At 40.5% G+C, this 23674-nt stretch overlaps 2 protein-coding genes across 5 annotated transcripts; one reads left to right on the plus strand and one right to left on the minus strand.

Moving 5' to 3' along the window:
* Positions 1 to 354: 354 nt before the first annotated feature.
* tob2 (transducer of ERBB2, 2) lies at positions 355 to 9974 on the minus strand. Of its 2 annotated transcripts, none has more exons than XM_023349066.1 (2): positions 9558 to 9974; positions 355 to 2974 (listed from the first exon to the last, which is right to left on the minus strand). In XM_023349066.1, the coding sequence occupies exon 2, from the start codon at positions 2786 to 2788 to the stop codon at positions 1589 to 1591; it is 1200 nt and encodes a 399-aa protein (XP_023204834.1). In that variant the 5' UTR covers positions 2789 to 2974; positions 9558 to 9974; the 3' UTR covers positions 355 to 1588. The 2 variants fall into 2 exon arrangements, with proteins under 2 accessions (XP_023204834.1, XP_014329801.2); XM_014474315.2 differs by lacking the exon at positions 9558 to 9974 and adding an exon at positions 6565 to 6809.
* Positions 8512 to 22294, plus strand: LOC102235443 (aconitate hydratase, mitochondrial-like). Of its 3 annotated transcripts, none has more exons than XM_005813521.2 (18): positions 8512 to 8565; positions 10097 to 10239; positions 11542 to 11800; positions 11984 to 12076; positions 13006 to 13164; positions 13274 to 13424; positions 14439 to 14543; positions 14617 to 14708; positions 15681 to 15786; positions 16013 to 16170; positions 17163 to 17236; positions 17966 to 18077; positions 18209 to 18391; positions 18501 to 18596; positions 19890 to 20081; positions 20247 to 20379; positions 21084 to 21205; positions 21299 to 22294. In XM_005813521.2, the coding sequence occupies exons 1-18, from the start codon at positions 8530 to 8532 to the stop codon at positions 21428 to 21430; spliced, it is 2346 nt and encodes a 781-aa protein (XP_005813578.1). In that variant the 5' UTR covers positions 8512 to 8529; the 3' UTR covers positions 21431 to 22294. The 3 variants fall into 3 exon arrangements, with proteins under 3 accessions (XP_005813578.1, XP_023204832.1, XP_023204833.1); XM_023349064.1 differs by lacking the exon at positions 8512 to 8565 and adding an exon at positions 8574 to 8692; XM_023349065.1 differs by lacking the exon at positions 8512 to 8565 and adding an exon at positions 8709 to 8813.
* The last annotated feature ends 1380 nt before the right edge of the window (positions 22295 to 23674 follow it).

Here is a 23674-nt window from a genome sequence, read left to right on the forward strand (position 1 = left end):
GAAAAAAAAAAAGCTACACCTCAGGAAAAAATACTCAAAAATATTTAAGAAAAAAAAAAGTCTGATGGAATCTTTCCAACACAATGAAATGAAAGTTAGGCTGATCTAATAACCTTCCAACGTTTTTCAGGTCATCTGAATAAAAATGTGCAACGACGAAGCGAGGGTAAAAGACGGGCTTAGCGCTGATGGCTGCGGTGACATCAGGAGACCCAGTGATAAAGTGCTGAGCGGCTGGACATGTGGAGGTTAACCTTTCCCTGCGGTAACCAATGACAACATACAATGCTGGGAGAGAGAGCCACACGTCCGACAAAGCCGTGCACACAGACATCGGTTCTTTATTCATCGTCATTTCTCTCCCTCTTTTTTTTTTTTTTGCAGTTGAGAAAAGACTGAGCAACCTGGGACTTTACAGTGGGTTTTTTTTTTCTTTTTACGTCTTGCAACAGCTTGAGAAAGAGACAGCAGGAAAATTTCAAGAGGAGAGGAGAGAATAGTGTAGTGTTTTAGTTTCACCGGGAACGTGCTCTGGGTTTCAACGTGGAACGCGCGCGCTTCCCAGTACGCCCCGGACGACGCAGAGGCAAAGCGCTCGTCTAGAAGTTTCTCTCCCCGTCTCCCTCCCTCTTCCTCCATGCAGAGGAAAAACCTCTCCTTCATAGTCAAAGTCATGCTAAGCCATTTATCACAATCCGCGGCCGCTGCTGCTGCTGCTGCTGCTTAGGCTGCTGCATCCCCTCCCCAACCTCCTGCTCCTCGCCCGTTCACCTTCACACACTGCTGACTGGAACATCGTGCGCGTCGACGCGTGTGGTGCATTTGTGTCTGCACGTTTCCCTGTGTTGTGTTCTCCCCTCCCTCCCCACCTTCTTTTTTTTTTTTTATTAGAGGTATCAGCATTGTTAAAACTGGAATTTATTTCTCATTTACATTCAGAAAGGTTTCCTCCAGCAAATTTCCCCTCGACAGACAATACATTCTCCAGTGCTGCCCTTTCCCTCCGCTCGCCCATCATTCATTCCCGCTCATTCCAGCCGCTGATAACAAGCATTGCGTCCGACGATAACGGAGACAAACAACCCTTCCCTCGGTCGAACCATAACAAAACGGAGCAGGACTACACACACACACACGCCACCCCGCCTTCTCCTGTGTATTTGTGGCAAGTAGGGCAGAGCAGATTGCGGAGCAAAGTGCTGAGTTTTCCACAGCAGTCGTTCCCTGCAGGACTTGGCAAAGTCCTTTTTTTCACAGCATGACAGTGCAGTGCAAAATGGAGCTGCTCTAGAGACGGAGGAGTGGAACATAAAGGTTTCACGTCACAAAAGAAAAGTAGAAAGAAACTCGCCTCCCTAACCATCAATGTTGACGTGAAGGAGAACAGAAATGAGTTCAGGCAAAATGAATGTCATGTAGAGATGCATAACAAAATGTACGTTATGGACATGTTTACTATTATTTTTAATCTCTGTAGCAAAACCCACTCTTGATGCGTGTTAGCATTATAATTTCTTGTTAGAAAAACTGAAAACAAGTGGAGAGTCACCCATGTCTGCGTTCAAGTGTTTTTGTCCCAGACGAAGGCTTAGTTGGCCAGCACCACAGGCTGGAAAGACTGGCTTGGATATTGCAGGCTGTAGCTTCCTAAACCGTCAAACGACGGTTTCTCCACGTAAGGGATTCCTCCGTTGCTGCTAAGGATGCCCACGCTTTGAGGAGAAGGGCTGGCGAACGGGTCGAAGGTCGGATTGGACCCGAGGTTGTGCGAGGGTTGGAAAGGGCTGGCTTGTGGCTGCATTGGTTGGGTGTCTGCGTCAAAGAAAAAGGGGCCCGGGGATCCTGGGTAGACAAATTCTTTAGCGCTGGGGGAGAGCTGGCTGGGGATCGGACCTCCAAGGGAGTGCAAAGAGAGCGACAGGGGCTTGTGCTTTAGCAGCTCTGGTGCCGAGATGGTGGTGGGAGAGCGGGAGAGCATCCTCTGCGAAGGTGGGACAATGACACCGGAGTTGGCCGGCGACCCGGCTCCAGTGCACTTCTTCATTTTGGTGGAACCGAATTTGGTGGCGGCGAAGCTCGCGGTGGTGAAGGTGACGGGTTGTGGACGGGCAGGAGGGAGGGCTTGAGGCGGCTGCTGAGTGGGGAGGTATGGCAATCCGCCACTGGGAGGAGAAGGGGAGGAGGTGTTGGATGAATGGACGCCAGGGTCAGTAGGTGTGCTGGAGCTAGGGTAGCTAAAGAGCCCAGGCTGAGCTGTCAAAGGTGTGGGAGAGCTTGACAGGGATGGCATGAGTGCTGGAGATGCTTGACTTCCAATTGGCACAAACACCTGAGCATCTGGATTAAATCCCAAGCTCTTGGCCTCCTCAGCCTCCGCCTCTCCTTTGCCTTCTCCGTTAACCGCCTCAGCCCTCTCGCTGTCACAACCGAGGCCTGGAGGGTCCTCCAGGTACAGCACCTTCACTGCCCCCTTCTCTCCAATCTGGTAGGAAACCTCATAAGGGTCGATCCACACGCTGAGCTCTGCGGGGACATTAGCGCGGACCTCCTCTGTGTCCAGTCCACTTCTTTTGGCGGCTAGCTCCACCACAGGGTCCCTCAGCGCCCCCAAGTGGATGCAGCGGAAAGCGGATCCCCGAAGCGGGGCCTCGGGATACCAGTGTCCCTCAAAGCGGGAGACCAGTATCCTCTCCAGCTCCTCACCAAACAGGTCAGCCCGACGACGAGGCAGCTTGTTGTAAAGGTAGGACACGATAAAGTTGAGGGCCACCTTGACCTCTAGATGCATGGTTGCTTCCGGTTAGTGCCGCCGTGTGAGCAAAGTGTTAGAGGATGCTGTTGAAAGGGAGGCAGCACAGACGTACCTCCGGCTTACTGAAAAGTCGTTGACTCTTTTAGCGTCATATCGGCAAGGGCATCTCAGAAGCAGGGACCGGGGGTTGCAGGCTGTTTTCAAGTTCTCTAGACGTTCCAGCTGTGGAGACACAAGAAAACTGTGACTCTGATGTTCGGCAGAAGAATACAAATAAAACATCCCTGTGTGCTAGACTCGTTAAGTCTGATCTCCATAAAGTTCCTTTTGAAGTTGGACAGAAGCTACACAATTTTGTCACCATAACAAGGTTCTGACATAATTCTGGTAGTAATCAGGGTTTCCCCCAGTGTGTTATAAGCTTAGCAGGCCACCAGGCTTCACTTGTCCCCTCACCAGGCTAAGCGTTGTTTATTTTAAATAGGGTTTTATACACACAGGAAAGGCTGATCAAGGTAGGTTTGTAGTTGATTCATTTAACTGACGCAAACCACAGTTTCTGCACCTGTCCATTGGCCTCTCAAGCTTTTACGATGCCTGCTTGTGCACCTCTGAATTTTTGTTATTTTGCATTTTAACAGAAAAACCCAGTGGCTCACAGGTGGACTACAGTAGAGCCACTCCCACTGGGCTTAGCAGGTTTTCAGGGGGAAACCCTGGTGATAATAATAATAAACTACTCTTCCTGAAAAGGTAGGTAGGTTTGGCACAGAGCTGGCTTTTTTTTTTTTTTTAAGAGGAGTTTTCACTTAAGTTAGTCAAGGCTGGAGCATTTGATTAGCTTAATATTAGTCTATGAAAATTAATGACTCTCCTGGATTGGCTGCTTTGCAGATGGCAGCCATTAGCGTGTCAAGTAACAGCGACACAATATCCAAGCTTAATTTTCTTTAAAATATTTTAGATGTGCTCCATGAAAAAAGTATAGACACAAACAGTTGAATTTTCTGTGAATAATTGGAGTTACATTCTTAATAAATATCCACGAATAGGCTGGGATCCATTGTAGTTATAAAATAGGAAAAAAAAAAAGACAGAAACAAAATTAAACGCACAACAAAGCCTGAAACGACAAACTCACACTGTTGAAAGATACTAAAAATGTGAGCTTTAAATAGCTTAATCACAACTTGTTTTGTGATGTTGGCGTCGCGACTGAAAAGGCCTCTGAGCTTCAGCCTAGTGTTTGGTTCAACCAACAGAAACTGGAAGCTAATCCTTATACCACAGCTGGTTTTGTGCCTGGTCATTGTGGCCAAAATAGGTCCGCTTTGGTCTGCTTTGACCCGAAGACCTTCCAACAGAAAATGACTTTGGCTTAAACCTGCCAGTCGAGTTTGAGGGTCTCGATTTTGGATCAGAGGCTTAATTTCTTAGTTGGCATCATCAATGTCAAACTTACTTTACTGCGGACAACGACGCTGGTGCTCCAGTCTGGACTGATGCGTTTGTAATTCCTTTATTCTTTCTGACTTTAACTCAGTTGTCTGTCACCCAAAAAGTGACAGTTTGGGTCAGTTGGGTTGTTCCAACAAGTCAATAATCCCAAACACATCAAAACTGGCTTTTGGTGGCTAAAGCAGGCTGACATCAAGATTGTGGAACGCCTGAAAATTTACAGACTATGCCGAGTCGACAGCAGGACACCAACCAGTTTAGATTAGCTCTACAAAATGTGATTAGAAATGGGTTTAAATATCCAGTCAAAATAATGCAAATCATGTGGTTGTCTGCAACATGCAGACAAGCCATGCGCAGACACTAAAGCAAATATTATTGGGGGTGTATGTAAATATAGTTTTGACTGCGAGGATTGGTTAAAACGTCGCAAGTTTCTCCTTGTGCACTCGATTCTTGTTTTAGAAATCTTTTGATGGAAACAAAAAGTGGCAATTTCAAAGGCTCTACATTATAGATAAGCACGCCCATGTTGTGTGTGATTCTCTCACTGGCACTGTACTTTAAAAAGAAAAAAGAAAAGACATCAAAAATGCTAAGGCAAAAGGAGCTGCAATACGTGAAAGTTGATACAGATTCCAATAGTGAATGCATATCTATATTTATTTGTGTTAATAAATAATTAATCTGACGCCTGCATGTTGTGAGGCAAACACGACTCTTTTCGTGAATCAGCAACTATAAATGGACCATTCCACTTTTCAAGTACATCAACTGTAAGACAGGCTGATGGATAAGAGCAGATGCTGCCTTTCTCCAGCTTCATAAATCCTGCATAATCTGAATGTGATCCCATAAAATGCTTCTGGCTTAGTGCTTCACCAGGATCTGTTCACCAGCACGGGAATGCAAACTGAAATAATGGCGTAAGACACGGCAAAAACAGGAAAAAATAATAAAAACTAAAAACAAAGCAAAGCCAGTAAGTGTTGTGTTACAGAAATCAGAAAATGGCAGGACACTTGGTGGATGGAACACAACTTCCCAGCATGCACCGTTGTCCTTCCTCCTCCCTCCCGAACCTGGATGAAGGCACACACACACACACACACACACACACACACACACACACACACACACAGCAGCTCCTCACGTTTACCTCCCTGACAGATGGGGATTCAGCGGTTAAGATTAGGAAGGCGGCTGAGATTAAAGACAATTCCAATGTTATTAGAGACAAAGGTCACGCAGGCCGGCTGCAGTCGGTCACTAAAGGCAAAACCCAAACTCTCCTTTCCCATGACTGAAGGAGAAAGATGGGGGTAAGGGTTGGATGAAAGAGCTATAAATAGGGAGCTTCGTCTTTTTCGCACCGTCTGTGGAACAAATCCATCTCAACACGCCTCACTTGAAGCTAGTGTCATTGAAGAGAAGGATCCAGAAATGTGCCTTTACTACTGCCTTTTGCACCCCATGTGGTAGAGATGCGAGTAAATCTGACTCAAAATAACCTACAGCTTCCCGCTTTACCCATCGGACACAAGCTGGTTTTATTATTGCAGGGTCTGTTGTTGTAAGTCTGAGCGTCAGCAGGATCAGAGGTGTTGCGTTTGTTTACATGGACTCATTATGGAGCAGTGCTTGCTACTATGAGTCAGGTTAAAGCCCACAGTGTTCAGCACATTCAATTAATACAAAAAACACCCCCCAACCTTTCAGAAGGATTATATTGGAAGGTAGTAGTTGCATAATAGAAGCTTCAAAATATTGAGATTCGTCTTGAGTCACACCTCTGCACCCTTTTCAATTGATTTACATATAAAAAATGATAAAGCCAAAGCGTAGACAAATATGCAAACAGAAGAATGAACAAGAAGTATATCTTAAGATGTTTGCATGAACTGAGATAGAAGGAGATTAGTGTCGGTCTAAAGCCACTGGAACAGAGAGTACACTTACTTAGCTGCCAGTGCAAGTGGAGGGTCCCTCTTTATTATTTATTTATTTATTTATTTTACAGAAATGCCACTGGAAATTAAATTGTAAAGCTAATGAAGTGCTGAGCAGACCGACCAATGAGAGAGCCCGTCTCAGCATAAACATCCTCGAGGAAACGTCCGCGGAACATACAGTTATAAGGCTGCGTTCAGACGACGTGCGGCTGGAAATGTGCATTGAATAGGAGGAAAACAAACAGACAAAACGCTCAATTCAGTATCCGAGCCAAGCGCAGCCTTTCCTTACAGACAAGAGCTGTGGAAAAACACCAGCACATCCCAAAAGGATGCTCCACAGAACGACATTAAGGAGAAATGTCTCCACTTCAACCACCGAGTGACGCGTACTTTACTCACCTATCAGTGATAACGACGATGGTGTCCGAGCTTGATTTGCTCTCTCTATATTAATTCCCGTATAAACAATTTGAATTCAAGGCGGAGGTGACAGTCGAGCTTGATATTTTCACCATACGTGTCGGTATTTTTTCCCTTTTGCCACCGCAGCTCTAATTATCTGACGCACTTTGTCTCCCGATGACACTTTGCTCTGGAAGTGTCCGCTGAAACTTTACTGTTTGACAACCCTGCGTATTTATACACTGTGAGTCGCCCACACCCCTGTGACGACAGGGACTACTTTTTTTGCTCATCATGAACGATGCATACTTATTTTTTATGATTATTTTTGAGGACTTATAGTCATCTACCAGTCATATATGATTACAGTTTCTCTCTAAGGCAATTGCTTTCACTAAATATGCAGCCTCATTAAAATAAAAGAAATACAAATATTATGCGTTTTACACAAAATCTTTGAAACGAGACGAAAAATAGTGCCCAATTTTGGCATATAATAAATAGTGTTATTTTTGTAGGCACTAGCTTACACGGCGGAGAGACATTTTTCTTCACTGAACAATTTACTAAAAATACTATTAGTGATAGCAACAGAGTTTTTATTGGCTGATATGGAGGAAGACCACCAGTTTATTGGTCAGCAGCAGCTGAAGGGAAGTAAGTTCCGGCAATGGCTTATGGGATATGATGTTCCTAAAGGTTTCAGTAAATGTTTATGTTTTTCACTGCGGTGAGCATTTATTTATTTTTTATAGGAGTTCAAAAAGACTTTGACTTCACATCAGCTGTTCTTGAAATAACATAGTCATAGCTTTACAATGCAATATACGATCTTCTAGTGTTTAGAACAAGAATGACGATAAACTGGGGTACAAAAGAAAATAAAAGTGCAAACATTTTAAAACATGTGAAATGCAATTTAATTACCAGTTTGATTATTATTATTTCACAGTGAATGAGGAAAAAAACTGATAATGCCTTTCTGCTCATATTTATTTGTTCTAAACGAAACGAGCCGGGAGATGAAACTCATCTCTTCCTGGGCAGAAACAATTTATGTGTGAGACACCAAAAAAGAGAAAGTACAATAAAACCAATTCAGTCACAAACATGTGAACAAGGTTGTGTGTATCATCAGAGAGGATTATGAAACACACCCTTGGACAGTTTTCCTTTATAGAGCAATAAAACACCCAACTTTCCTAAAAAAAAATACTGATTGACGAGCCAAACTGACCAATTTTGTGTAGTGATTTCCCCTAAAATAAATTTCACCTGGTATTTAAGAACTTGTTCAGTAATCTGAATATTGGTTTTGAACAACCTAAGAAGCACAGACATTTTTAAACAAATCTAAAAGCATGATGTGGGGAATCACGACTCACCAAGGGCAGCTTCACATTGTATTTTGGCCATTCTTGAAAAGATTGTTAAAGGAACTAATCAACCTAAAGTAAAGATTTTTGTAATTTTTTCCTAAATGTCAGATGAGACAATGATTGTGCTTTTTGACAACAATAACAAAAAGCAATTTTGAAGGATAAATATCCAACCAGAAAGATGTCAAAGGCTTTCTGGCTGTGTATAAACAGGATAGAGCTTTTAACCAGATTCAGTACATTCAGTATAATATGGGGCTATCCAACTTGTGTACGCAATTGTTGTTATAAAAATATTTGAAGCTTGTTGTTTAATTGTTGCACTCTAAAAAACGAATTATTCAAATGCGTCAATAAGAAAACCCCCATTATTTTAACTGAAAGTAAAAGTATTAGATTTTTATGGGTGAAACATATTTTACATTAAGTATGAAACACATGAACAAATAAATCAAAACCACGAAGGAATTTTAAATCACAATTTTGTCTGAAATTAGATGCGAAATTGAACCTTCACTTCTCTTTCTTGGATTAGTTGCTGACGTGATTAAAATGCGACACGCCGCGGAGAAGAAACTACAAAATGGCGTCTTACTGCGTGACGGTAACCAGACTCCGGGTGAGAAGATGTGTTTACGCTTTTACAGGGCTGCTTTTGAACACGTAATTAATTAACATGGTCGACGACAGTCAGCAGAAGTCAGGCGGTGTCTGGTAACGAGTCTTCGGCCGCTGCTATTCGCAAGGTGAACGCGAGGTCACGTGTTTTACGACGTGATTTAACTCCTGACAGCTGCGGCTCACCGAGCCACAGCTAAGCTCCCGGATGAGCCGCTCTCGCGCGCACGTAAATGTGATTCACAAACGGTCAGTTTACGTCGTTTCTGATAAACGCAGCAAAAAATTTAAATCCTTTAGCAATGCGTGTTTTAATATTTCCAGATTTAGGTCTTGTTTACGTTTGTCCTGCGTCAATCATTTGTTTGTAAACCTCAAAGATGACACGCTATTAAAAAAGGTGCTAAATTATAGGAGGCAAGTTTCTTTCTTGTGTTGAACACGTTAAAGTTGGTAAGAATTATTCAAACTTTAATGAAGCACTTTTTTTTTTGACTCAGCGTTGTTTGGTAGGAGTTTATCAGCATTTAATTTCCAGAATCCTGATTTGACATGACATCTTTTAAAATTAAAACGTAAGCAAAACATTATTTTTCAACTGATCCTTCTTTTACATTGTATTTTGAGTGATAGAAAATCAGAAAAAAGCTTCTTGGTTGAATAACTAATTTATCTAGCAATTTTCACAGATAAAATCCAAAGCTCCTCGATCAAATGTTTAACATAATAGTTTCATTGCTGTTTTTAGTTTTTTTTTGTGTGTGTGTAATTTCACCCCATTTATTTTCACTTTAATTGTACTGGAAAAAAAGTCTCAGGCTTTACAAGTTTTAAAAAGACTTGCAGAAGTCTTTTAACATCTCCGAGAAAACACAGCATGTTGATAGGAGTCTATATACTTTTCTAATGGCTTTATTAAAACAGTAAAGCAAAAACGTGAAATACAGATCATAATAGAAGATAAACTGTATTAAAAACCCTTTTCTTTCTTACCGTATTCCTGGAGAGGGAATGTGTGCAGATCAAAGATTGAGAGTATTTCAGATGTCTCGGTAACCTTGGTCACCAGGTTGTGAAAATGTTTAATCCAGTCAGAGTTATCAAATTACCCAGAGTTCAGTGGGCGGGGGAGGCCAGTCTGCTGCAATACGAGCTGTAAGAACCTTCACCCAGTTTTCTCAGAGAGCAGCGATGGTAAAAATGCAGCACAAACAAATACGTGAGCACACCTTAAACGAGTCTGATCAAACGTCGCAGTGACACACTTCTGTTTAGCTCTGAAGTATAATTGTTGTGACAAAGCACTTTTACTTATTATAGAAATGAATAAATGTTTTGATCGAATTGTGAAAATCTGGCTGAGCTGTTTATGGATAAGAAGGAGCATTTTATTTGTGCAGCTCACTGTACTCTAACAATCTTCAGTGTACCTATTCCTTGACTTGCATAATAAAAAATTTCTCTCTTACCAACACGTTGACTAAATGCTTTGATGAAAGTTCTGCTTTTGTTTGCTGCCTGTCCTGGTCCAGCTGGCTCTCGGAACCGGGGCGAGGCGGTTTCATGTCGCCGCCGTCTTCAGCGCCCGGGCCGGGGCGGCCATGAGCCGCTTTGAGCCCGGCTCCAGCATCGGTTACGGGAAGATGCACGAGAATATCGGCGTCGTACGCAGGAGGTCAGCAGTTCCACAAGCTGTGATGTTACTCTACAAACTCCTCTGTATTTTAAATGGGATTTTATGACGTAGCTCAACACACAAGTGTAATGGTACAATTTTGATAACGTTACTTAAAATTTACTACAACCAACTTCTTCAGAAGTCAGCGATAGTAAAAACCTTTTAGTTATTTTTAAGCAGTTTGTCCAAATTGCCACATTAGGCTTCAAATTAGAAGTTACCGCAAGCTATATATTGATGTTCAAATTCTTTAAAATATTTAAATATGATGCAAATCAGCTTCACACCACTGTGGCTCTCTGTAGCTTCCAGAAATGCTTAAATAATGGTGGCATCACGTCCTGCATGTGAACCCACACGTATCGTCTGTCTTATTGAATTTTAAAGCCTGTTTGTAATTGTCATGTTCTCTTCCTTGATAAATTATTCAAATAGTTTTATTGCCTTCTACTACCACTACTTTATTTATAAAGTACTTCAGAGCAACTGCGACAAAATGCTTTACAGATAAAAAAAAACAATAAGCATTTAAAATATGGAAAGGACAAAAGACAGCAATGCTCTCTAGTTAAAATCCTACAAAGATATGGACATAAACCTAAACCGACAGGCTAAACACTGGGTAATCAGAGATGCAGCTAGGGCTGGGCATTTATTTTATCGTTTATCACAATATATTTCTTATCAGTACGGGAAATTTGATTTATCATTGTCATGCTAAATTCCAATGAATGACGTGTAAAACCCCCAACAAACGACCGTGTTGTGGGATTGTTTGTTTTATAAATTTTTTCCCACAGTTTTTTTTTATTGAAAGCACCAATAAATGTCAATTTGCTTGAAAATTTTATTAAATGCAGCTACTGTGCAGAGTTTAGTGATACAAATCACACTTCTTTATGATGCTGGTGTCCAAAAGAATCATATCAAGTTTATCAAGACATGTATTTGCGTTTGTGGAGACATTCAGTCAAAGTTATCTAAAAAAAGAAGCAATAAGAAATTCTAATTGTCACTTTTACCATCATTACAGTATTACCACAAAATATCATGATAGTGAAATCCTATATTCAAATGTTGATGTTCCATCCAATCCCTGAGATTAAAAAGTCAAGGTGAAAATTTAATTCCCGAGATGTTGAAAATCTGGTAAAGACAAAAACCAAGAAACTTGCAGCTGAACTGCAAATGTGTCGCAGAAAATCCTGATAAAATTCAGTAAAGTTTGGAAAAAAAAAAAAAAGTTCAAACACATGTTGAAATCCTTCCTAAACGCTTTCCCACAATCCTTCACGGCAGGCTCGGCAGGCCTCTGACTCTGTCCGAGAAGATCGTCTACGGCCACCTGGACGATCCGTCGGGGCAGGAGATCGACCGCGGCCGCACCTACCTGCGCCTGCGTCCGGACCGCGTGGCCATGCAGGACGCCACGGCCCAGATGGCCATGCTGCAGTTCATCAGTAGCGGCCTGCCCAAGGTGGCCGTGCCCTCCACCATCCACTGCGACCACCTGATCGAAGCTCAGATCGGAGGAGCTCAGGACCTGCAGAGGGCAAAGGTGAGCCGAGACCGGAGGAAGATTCACTTCCTGAACCGTAACGATGCGTTTTAGCTTCAGCAGCTTCTCTGTTGTGCTTTGGAAATTCACAGCGAACATCAGATCAAAGTATGGACCACTAACTCTAGGAAAATGTTCATGAGTCTCATAGTCTAATTGCTTCCTTCTGTTCCTTGAAAACAGGAAGTGAACCAGGAAGTGTACAACTTCCTTGCGACTTCCGCTGCTAAATATGGAGTCGGCTTCTGGAAACCTGGTTCAGGGATCATCCACCAGGTACAGCGTTTACAATAATGTACGATAAATCTAGATGGGGCTGCTCTTGTTTTGTGGATGCTTATTTCACTTGAAAGTTATATAATGCTTGAACTTCAATGAGGTATTTTAAGGTTTGGAAAGTGCTGGATTTTCATATAATGTCCTTGAAAGTGCTTGAAACTGCTCAGTTTTGTAATAAAGTGCAATATAACATTTGAGTAATTTAGGAAACATTTTCTTGTAGTTAAACCAAGATATTTAAAAAAATAAATAAAAGAGACATACACATTTTTTCCAATGCCTAAAGTTAAATCTGACTAAATTTCTCTCTTGTTTTTTTTTTTTAGGTCGATTAGAATTATCAAAATTATTCCTATTTACTAAATACCAGAAAACCTAGGGAGAACTTTTTTTGTCTTTCTAAATTTTCATGTAACTTTCTCAGACTAGCCAGGTGTAAAGGATATGTGTGAGAGAGACAATTCAAAACATAAAATATGTTGTATTTTAGTTTATCTTGTCCCTGCTGTTTAATGTGGAATACTGCTACAAGATATTATTAACAGTAATAAATTATATGATATACAATAGTGAATTGAAAATGTCTTCTTCAGTTCATTTGTATTGTTTTTATCTCAGAAGTGTGATGCTGGAAAAAGTGCACAAAACATGAAATTTGCCTGTTATTGGATTTGTGATAGTTATGTTTTTTTTTTTTTTTTAATTATTAAAAAAATAACTCATCAACTCGTGAGTTTTGTTTTTAAGGACAAAAGAGGGAGAATTAACAACATAACTCAATTTTAATGTTGAGAAAATATTTCCTCATTCATCAAATAAGCACAACTTTTATTTGGTCTTTTGATAAATTACTTTTGCACAATATCACTGATTTCTGCTGTGAGTTTGGACCCAGTTCAAAGAGTGTGAACCCGCTGCCTAAACAGATCATCCTGGAGAATTACGCCTATCCGGGTGTGATGCTCATCGGAACTGACTCCCACACGCCCAACGGCGGCGGCCTCGGCGGCATCTGCATTGGAGTGGGCGGAGCCGACGCCGTCGACGTCATGGCTGGAATTCCGTGGGAGCTCAAGTGTCCCAAGGTGTGTTTTAGTTTTAGCTCATATTCAATGAACTTTTGTTTTTGTCTTTGCCCATGTTTCTCCTCGAAGTTTTTCAATCGTTTTCCAGCCTGTGATGGTTTTCCCGTAGGTGATCGGAGTGAGACTGACCGGGACGCTGTCCGGTTGGACTTCCCCAAAGGACGTCATCCTGAAGGTTGCCGGCATTCTGACCGTGAAAGGCGGCACGGGGGCCATTGTGGAGTATCACGGACCTGGAGTGGACTCCATTTCCTGCACGGGTAAGACTGAGGCGAAGGAAAAATCCTAATGTGTTATAAATTAAACGCAGATATCAAAGACAGGTCCAGACTTTATCAACTTTTGATAACGTTAGACTTTATTCTGTGTTTGATATGATGTAAAGCACTTTGAAATGCCTTGCTGCTGAAATGTGCTGTACAAATAAAATTTGATTGATTGATTGATCAAAATGTTGTGGTTCTGATTTCGATGCAAGAAGCAATCTAGGTCAGTACCTTCACTCTGAAATTCGTCAAATGCTGCCAACAAATCCATCATAGATGAAGGTGGAAAGCTCAAAATAAGTTTTTGTTGATCTACATTTAGCCTTCCTGTTATCTCCCGAAAGTCTCGCTCTCTTTTTCTTGCTTTCTCTTCTAAGAAACAAAATACAAATGACAGAATATAGTTTTAAAAAATTCAGTCATTCCTTCTGTAAGTTGTACAATGGATTGTAAAAGCCAAATTATGAGATTATTTCTTTATAATTATGAGAAAATATTCATGATATTGGCAGAATAAAGGCACAGTTTTAACATACGAACATCCTAAAAGTACAAAAAAGTCGTTTTAATGGGAAAAAGCTTGGATAATTGATTTTTGTGTTATTTTTCGAGGATAAAGTTTTATAAAATTACAACTTTACTCTCCTAAAATTCTGACTATTCTGGTAATATTAAGACCTTATTTTCACATTTCTCTGACTGTATTCTTGTGCTCTTGTTTTTGACTTAATTCTCACGATTAGAAAAGAAAAAAAAACCTTAGCCTGAACTTCACATTTTGTTGTAGAGTTGATCTGAATTCAAAGCCCAAATAAAAGGAAGCTCTAAACCACGCTTTTCAAACAAGATGGCCGCCTTGGACCTGCTGACATCACTCTGAGCTGTAGAAGATGAAGAAATTTCAAAAATGCAAATCTTGAAAAAAAATAAATAAAAATTTGATAAAATAAAAAATTTTTTTAGCGTTACATCTTTAGTGATTAAAAACTATAAATTGACACATTGCAGGAATGGCCACTATCTGCAACATGGGCGCTGAGATCGGGGCCACCACCTCGGTTTTTCCCTACAACCACCGCATGAAGACGTACCTGCAGAAAACCGGCCGCCGAGGTCCGCGTCTCGTCGTTCGTCTCGGATTCTTCAGCCTCCGTCGGCCTCACCTCCATTTCCTTCTGTTCTCCAGAGATCGCCTCAGCTGCCGACGAGTTCAGAGACGACCTCGTTCCCGATGAGGGCTGTGAATACGACCAAGTCATCGAGATCAACCTCAGTGAGGTGACTTACAGGGCTTTAGCGGACAAACGGCACACACTGCAAAAAAAAAATGCGTTCTGACCTAGTTTCTACTGAAAATATCTTACTACCCCTGGAATAAGACAAACTAGCTTACAAGCACTAAAAAATTGCTTGTTTTGAGTCAATAATTTCTTAATATTGATGAAGAAGTACTCACTATAAGTGGAAATAATCTGCCAGTGGAACAAGATATTTTCACTTATGAGACATACTGTATGTCTTGTTCCACTGGCAAGTTATTTCACTTTTTTTTAGCAATATTAAGGAATTATTACCTTGAAACAAGATCATATATCTTGCTGAAAAGTTACTTGTAATCTAGCTTGTTTTATTTTAAGTGTACTAAGATATTTGTATGCCTGTCACAATAAACAATGAATCGATTAATCGCATGATAAATTAAAAGAAACTCAATAACTTTCATTTGCTTGATTTATCGTCCTTCTGTTTTCTTTCTCTTTTTTACCAAAAACTGAATGAGAAACATCTTCCATCTGGTGTTTTGGTCTCAACTAGCCCTCTTTTGAATGATAATTTTATTTACAGAGACTTCATAATTCACTTTATTTGTAGTTTCTGTTCTCTTTATTTATCTTGGATATTTAAAATGTCTTCCAGTTACAGTCTTTAAATTCTTTAGAATTTAAAGGTTATTGATTGTTGAGAATGTGTTCTTGCATTATTGTGCCACTATCACTATTGCATATTATATTATGTTACTATTATATAGTTGAAAATGGTCTGAAAACAACAATATTATTGTTTATCGCAATAAGTTCTGGGTCAGTTTGTCTAGCAAAATTTGTTATTGTGACGGGGCAAATATCTAGCACGAGATTCTAGTGCCAGATATTTGTCCTAGAAATTAGGCCAGAAATACTTGGCAACACTTTGAGTTTTTGCAGTGCGGTTCAAGGGTCTCATTACTTTTCTTCTTCATCGCTTTTCCAGCTGAAGCCTCACATCAACGGGCCGTTCACCCCCGACTTGGCCCATCCCGTGTCTGAGATCGGAGCCATCGCTAAGAAAAGCGGCTGGCCCCTGGAGGTTAAAGTCGGTGGGTATTTGTGGCGCGGCCGTATCGCCTTACGCTCTCTGTTAATGCTTCGTTCAGGGAAATCAGACACTCGGGTCTTTGTTCCTCCTCGCCGCGGTATTGACCAGATCGCATTTCGGCTCGGCTGCTCCTCTAAAGTCACCTTGAACGCAGCCTGTCAAACAAACGAGCATTTGCTTCTCGTCCGTTGTTGATTTGAAGTTTCTAAACTTTCGGACCCGAACAGGTCTGATCGGCAGCTGCACCAACTCCAGCTACGAAGACATGGGCAGAGCGGCCTCTCTCGCCAAGCAGGCTCTGCACAAAGGCCTGAAGTGTAAGGCCCAGTTCACGGTCACGCCGGGCTCGGAGCAGATCCGCGCCACCATCGAGAGAGATGGATATGTGAGTCCAAAAATACACAGGAAAAGAAAGAAAGAAAATTCAGCTTTTTATGAGACATCAAACATCTAATCCAGGGGTTTATATTTTTACTCTCAGACCACCGAAATAAAACTCATATTGAGATTTGCAAAGGTCACATGATTTAAAAAATAAATGTATACATATACAGTACAGACCAAAAGTTTGGACACACCTTTCTAATTCAATGGGTTTTCTTTATTTTCATGACTATTTATAAGGCAAGAAATCCCACTTATTAACCTGACAGGGCAGGTTGACCTATGAAGTGAAAACCATTTCAGGTGACGACCTCTTGAAGCTCATCAAGAAAATGCAGAGTGTGTGCAAAGCAGTAATCACAGCAAAAGGTTGCTACTTTGAAGAAACTAGAATATAAGGGGCATTTTCTGTTGTTTTACACTTTTTTGCTTAGTGCATATTTCCACATGTGTTATTCATAGTTTTGATGCCTTCAGTGTGAATCTACAATGTCAATAGTCATGAAAATAAAGGAAACTCATTGAATTAAAAGGTGTGTCCAAACCATTGGTCTGTACTGTATATATATATATATATATATATATATATATATATATATATATATATATATATATATATATATATATATATATATATGTATACACATAATTTTAGATGAATTTCTACTATGATTTCTTGTAATTTTTCAAGATCCACCATTTTATTTCTACTTTTAGGATTTAAAATACAGACAAACATAAAATTTAGCAAAACGAGTATGACAGATTTAAAATCATACAACTGTTACTTTTAGTGTCATTTTCTGTGGAAATTCAATGCAAATATTGTATTAATGAACTGAAAAACTGTTGGAAACATGAGTTTATTTTTTATAATTTTTTGCCAAAGTGATTAAGAGCCATTTTGAAAGGTGTGAAGAGCCACTTGCTCAAGTTGCAGACCCCAGATCTGATGCTTTTTTTTTTTTTCCTACCCTTTTATTTATGTCTCAGGCCAAGATTTTGAGCGATGTTGGAGGAGTCGTTCTGGCGAACGCTTGCGGTCCGTGCATCGGCCAGTGGGACAGGTACGCGTCTCGTTTATAAAACCTGATTCAGATTCAGAGCAGAAAAGCTGGTCTGATGACTCCTGGCTTCGATGTTGAATACATCAGTTGTGTTTTTTACAGAAACCATTTCAAAATTTATGGAACAATTTAAATACTAAAGAGCCTTCCTCACAAAGCGGGATTCATTTCGTTTTCTGAAGGCAGTGAGAGCATTTGGATGGAGTCCAGTGCAACTCTTTGACTTCAGACGTCACTTGATTAGTAAATGTGGTCACTTTGGTATAATTACAAATGTCGTGTAAAGGCATCAGCTTTACTGTGATACCCCTAAATAAAATCCAGTTGCTTGCCACACTCTATCTCCTTCCTTCCAGTTCACAATGGGCTGCTTTCTGTTGCTCCAGCACGTAAAATCTCAATAAAACACAGTTTGCTTTTTGTCACGTGACAAAATGTGGAAAAGTTAAAGGATTGTGAATGTGGTTGGAGTGTTGTGTAATTCTAAAGGAAAATATATCTAAACTAGTTCTAGATGTAAAGTTATGGGTACGTTTTGTTGTTCCTGTGAAGATCTGGACAAATTATCAAAATGTTGTCCTTTTTGTTCATGTTTTCAATCTCAAATGACAATCATAAGCCAAAATGACAGACCTTAACAGTTTAAGCTAAGCAAGCCAGTGGGTTGTTTTATTGTATTTGTCAGTTAAGTTATGTTTTGAGTTTTGTTTGCTCTTTTTCTGTTTCTAGGAGAGACGTTAAGAGAGGAGAGAAGAACACCATAGTGACGTCCTTCAACAGGAACTTCACTGCCAGGAATGATGCTAACCCGGCGACTCACGCTTTTGTAACTTCTCCTGAAGTAAGAGCCCCACACAAAGGAGGATGCATGGGCTAGAAAATGCAACTTGAAAATCATAAAGTTCTTATTTATTAATGTACGCCGGGGAGGATTTGCACTTTCTTTCTAAGTTTTGCTGTAATTTATCGCAGATCGTCACAGCTCTGGCTCTGGCCGGGACCCTCAGCTTCAATCCAGAGACCGACTACCTGACCTCCCCCAGTGGGGAGAAGTTCAAGCTGGAGCCTCCCACAGGCGACGAGCTCCCGTCCAGAGACTTCGACCCGGGCCAGGACACGTACCAGCACCCCCCTGCTGAGAGCGCCTCGGTCCGGGTGAGGCACGAAGACGTACCGATCAACATCAGGATTCTCCAGAAGTTGTGAACTTTTTGACGTACAGACAGAAGAGCACTCGTTTTGACCCTGTTTTGTTGCCGTACAGGTGGACGTGAGCCCCTCCAGCACGCGTCTGCAGCTGTTGGAGCCTTTCGACAAGTGGAATGGGAGCGATCTGGAGGACATGAGGGTCCTCATCAAGGTAAGGTAAATGTATTTAACTCACAGGAGTATCGCGCCATAGTTAATGTGTCTTGTTAGAGGAATTAGTCTGGGAACAGAGAAAAGTTTTTTTTTTTCTGAGCCAGTTGATAGATTAACGGATCTGCCTCTGTTTCTGTTAACCTTGGTACTTTACTGTAGTTGTGAGTCTAGTGTAAAGCGCTTTGAGTGGTCAAAATGACTGGAAAAGCGCCATACAAGTTCAGTCCATTTACCATTCAGTCCATTTAGTTTCCAGGTGCGAGTAAGTCCAGGTGCTGTCCTTGTTTTGGGCTAGCGTGACCTTTGACCTTGTTACCAGTGTTTGTGCTTGAAGTCGCGTTTAATGAGGTGTATGGATTATAGCTGTTTAAGGGTAAATAGCCTAAATTTCCATTTGATTATATATTTGAACAACTCTTTTTTTTTAAGGGTGGAGAGATAATACAGTAACAAAATTCAAACAATAAATAATTAGGTGCGAAACTTTAAAATTTGATGGGGTTTCTCTAATCCACAGAGCCAAACGCATTGACACAATTTTTGCTTATATAAGTGTATGTGTGTGTGCGTGAACCCATAGAGAGTATAAATCTTTATGGTGTCTCTACACCACAGTAGCCCAGAAGGGACAAAACAACCACTGGCTCTTTAAAATTTATGTTTCAATAATCAATTCATCATATTATAATTTAAAATGAGCTCAATAATTTCTATTCTGATGATATTATTTGACTTTTTTTTTGTAGTAGAGACATTATAATCCATTTTATGGTTTTATTTTTCATATTTAAATATTTTGCAGTTCCAGTGTGAATTGTTCTTTACAAAATGAAAGTGCATTGGTCTTTGAAAAGGTGAACCTGCATTATTATGTCATTTTTAATATACAACTGGAAAATGGTGACCAAACAACAATGCTATCCAAGGTTTCCCCCAGAAAACCTGCTAAGCCCAGTGGTTGGGCGCTCGGCCCGCCGTGTTTTTGAGAATAAAAATGTTTAAAGTTGTCATAAAAGTTGAAAAATTCACTTGGTAATTATGTGTTATTGAAAGATTAATGCCTGAACACCAACTATAAAGTCCTAAAAAATGCAAACATTTTAAAAAGACTTAAATGAATAAGCAATGCTTAGCCTGGTGGGGGCACAAGCGTTTTATAAGCCTGGTGGCCCGCCAGGCTTAAAAAACGCTGGGGGAAACCCTGGTCATCGTTTTATTGCAATACTTTTGGGACAATTTGTCATCCAGCGTTATTGTGACAGACCTCATTCCCCATGTTTCCCATCGACAGGTTAAGGGAAAATGCACCACCGACCACATCAGCGCCGCCGGGCCCTGGCTGAAGTTCCGCGGCCACCTGGACAACATCTCCAACAACATGCTGATCGGCGCCGTCAACATGGAGAACGACGCCGTCAACAGGGTGAAGAACCAGCTGACCGGGGGGTACGGAGGCGTCCCAGACGTGGCTCGCTTCTACAAGGTGGGACACCCGTCACCCGGTTTTCATTTTAGTTTATTCACCTTGCCTTCTGTTTTTGCTTGTTACTGCCAGGTTGAAATCTGTTCATATTTACTAAATCTTATTTCATAGTTTTCTTCCCTCTTGAGTGGATCGTAAATCTTTGCTGATCTCTTCTAAATGCAGGCCAACGGCGTGAACTGGGTGGTGGTGGGAGATGAGAACTACGGGGAGGGATCGAGTCGGGAGCACGCCGCCCTGGAGCCACGGCACCTGGGGGGACGCGCCATCATCGTCAAGAGCTTCGCCAGAATCCACGGTTAGTTTCTCAGCAGAGGACTAAAAACTTTTTAATTCCTCTTAAGGGAACTGATCAGGTAGGGATTAAACAGGATAATGTATTCCTAAATTAGAAAATGTTATAATTAATGCAGTCAGTTTTGTTTTATTCCGGTACACAAATTCTTGGGGGGAAAAAATATACCCCTTATTTGTTATTTTTAAACATTTATATGCTAAACCATTTCTCATTTTGTCATCTTTTAACCACAAACTTTATTATTATCATTATTATTATTTATTCTTGCTATTTTACTGAGATGTGTGATGATTTAAATAAAATAGATTATAAAGTCTCTACTCACAAAAAATATTCATGACCAAAATGTAAATTATGGAGCTTATTTTAATTCCTCATGTGATTGGTTAATCACACCATGTTTCAGAATGGGGACGATGCGTTCAGGTTGATGGAGCAGTGTTGGTTTTCTGACTTGTGTTTTGCAAATAAGCTGAATTGTTTAGTTTTGGTTTCATTTGACCTCCTTCTACAGTTAATTATCAAGTTTACACGAGGTTGACAAGTCCAAAATTAAATGTAAACCTTTTTTTTTTTTATTGTTCTACTTAGAATAACATAATTTTCTCACCTTTATTTCTCCATAGAGCAAACCTCAAGTTACCTGCTCTCCTAAATGCATCAGAGTTTTTTCTTTCACTTTTATTTATTGATTTTTTTTACAGAGACCAATCTGAAGAAGCAAGGCCTGCTGCCTCTGACTTTCTCCAACCCCGACGACTACGACAGAATCCGCCCGGACGACAAGATTTCAATCACCGGCCTCAAGTCCTTCGCTCCCGGGAAGGTGAGCGGCGTTCTGCGTCAGGGACATCATCCTTCATTGAACGTTTGCGGCCGACGCTTCCTGCTGACGCATGACCCTGTCTCCCGTCTCCAGCCGCTGACGGCCGTGATCAAGCACTGCGACGGAAGCCAGGAGTCCGTCTCCCTGAGCCACACCTTCAACGAGACGCAGATCGAGTGGTTCAAGGCCGGCTCGGCTCTCAACAGGATGAAGGAGCTGCAGTAGCTGCCGAGAGGAGAGAAACGGCGGAGGGTGACCGGGCAGGAAACCGACTCGTCGTTTTCACTCCCAGGATGCAACACACATGCATTAAAAAGGTCGCTGTACCGATAGAAAGCGCACACCGATGAATTAGCACTTAGGTTCTTAAAGCCCTCTCAGTTCACAAGCTGAGTTGCACAAGTTTAGTCAAAATATTAGAAAAAAATATATATGTTTAACTTTTGTTGCACTAGAATCTCTTCACTATCTGAAACATTCCAATTACAATGAATCATGTGAGCATTTAATGCTTCTTATTAGTGTTTCTAGGCTTGATTTAAAGTCTTTTGTAATCAAATGGGAACGTGAATTTTAATTTAAAAACATGAAGCTTAGAAATCTCTTACAACTCAACCCGTTCCAAAATTATTCTCGTTTTTCCGGCGTACCTCATTTTAAATGTTTATCCGTAGAAACAAACCGATAAGCTGATCATTTTTGTTCTGATTTTATCGTTTTTGTCGACCCTTTACTGTGAAGGTTTAAGGCGATCCCAGATCAGTCGTCCTTTCCTGCTTTCTGACATCGTTACTGACTTGAACAAAAGGACAGAATTTACTGTACTACTAACTATTATGTTGTTGCATCTTTGCTAAAAATTAACTTATAAGCCAATCATTCATCTGTGCTGTCAGCTACAGCTCACTCTTTTCTCAATTTATTTCTTTAACGCAAAAAAACAATTTTCATCTGCACTAGTCACGTCAGTGTCCACACACTCCTCGCAGCCGTCCCCTGATGCTGCCTTGCACTGTGCCTTGCAAAAGTATTCATAACACCTCAACTTTTTGACAAAATTCAGTTTATTTAAGTTGTTTTTTTGTTATTTTTTTAATGGGACAGAGCAACACAAAGTGGTGGATAATTTTGAAGAAAAAAAAATTATGCATGATGATTTGATGATTTCTTTTTCAGATAAAACTCTGGTGTGATGTTTTATTTATGGGTATCAGAAGAAAAGGGGCTGATTAAAAGGCAGTTTGCTACGCCCTTTTTTTTTTTTTTTTACCTTTTGGGCGGAAAACAGTTACATGCCACACTTTTCAGATATTTTTTTGTTAGAAAAAAAAAAATCTTCAACCTTACAACTAAGCCCTGCTTCATATTGGTCTTCCATAAAACCATAATAAAATATGTTGAAGTGTTTGGTTGTACCAAAACAAAAGTGTGGAAAATTTCAAAAAGATATAAAAAAGAAAAAAAAAACACTTTTGCAAGGCACTTTGAATCAGTGATTCCTCACAAACCAGAATAAATTACCCATTCTACTGCAGTAAATGGACATATTTTCATTTTTTTAATGAATGCTTTGTGTCTAGGTTTGTTTCGGTTTTTAAAAAATGTCCGTCGTCTTCAGACTCCTGTTGTCCCACCTGGAAAATCTGAAACGTGAGCTTTTAATCTACCAAGACCAGGTTCGTTTATCTGGACCGTAGAGCGGTTCTGTGTGGGATGAGTGTGAAAAACCCAGTGTTACTCCTGAATAAACCAACTATTGTCACAGTGCGTCTATAGAGGAAAACTCCACGCATGCATCATGCTGTGAAATCCTGTGGAGCTTCGCTAACCTGTCCAGTTTTTCTGTGGTTTGTTAAAATGTCTGCTTGCTGCTGTACCGACTGTTTTCCCTCAATATGGCTGTGATGAGATTATGTTCATTGTGTTAATCTTTAAAATGAATGTTGTTCCACTTTTAAGGTTCTCCATGATGGGAACGTTGTTCTCTCTCTAACGCACAATCTAGTAATCAGGTGCCTGTTCTCTCTTGAATTTCATTCACTGCCAGTAGAAAGTCAGAAAAAAATAAGTGTGGGTGAAGGAGGAGGCGAGACGTGACCTCCATGTTTAACCAAATATCTGTTTTTGACATTTATAACTGATGAAGCAATATTTAAAATATAATCCCTGAAGATTTTCAATTAATATTATCATAATTTATTTCCTTTTTTCTTAGAGCTGCTTTCTGCAGTCTGATGCATGAGCATCAGGGTGATCCCCTCGCTTAAATTTCACAGGAAATCTGTAAATTCACAACAGGCAAATGTTGGAACTGATTGTAGTTGATTTATTTTGTGTTTCAACCCTAATTTGGTGAAGGCGAATATTGATATTCTGTCTAAATAACTCCTTAAACTTTTAAATAACTAACTTGTAATGTGCCATCATAAATTTTCTTTTTATTTTAAAGCTTATGGGTTGAAATGATTT

The sequence above is a fragment of the Xiphophorus maculatus genome, chromosome 16 (assembly GCF_002775205.1).
Source record: "Xiphophorus maculatus strain JP 163 A chromosome 16, X_maculatus-5.0-male, whole genome shotgun sequence".
Classification (NCBI taxonomy): Eukaryota; Metazoa; Chordata; class Actinopteri; order Cyprinodontiformes; family Poeciliidae; genus Xiphophorus; species Xiphophorus maculatus.

Excerpts from the sequence above, each read along its gene's own strand:
- LOC102235443 (XM_005813521.2), top strand. The coding sequence starts at position 8,530 with ATGGCGTCTTACTGCGTGACGGTAACCAGACTCCGG. Across the intron at positions 13,425-14,438 it reads GGACTCCATTTCCTGCACGG|GAATGGCCACTATCTGCAAC; the intron begins GTAAGACTGAGG and ends GACACATTGCAG. Across the intron at positions 20,380-21,083 it reads GAGCTTCGCCAGAATCCACG|AGACCAATCTGAAGAAGCAA; the intron begins GTTAGTTTCTCA and ends TTTTTTTTACAG.
- tob2 (XM_023349066.1), bottom strand. The coding sequence starts at position 2,788 with ATGCATCTAGAGGTCAAGGTGGCCCTCAACTTTATCGTGTCCTACCTT.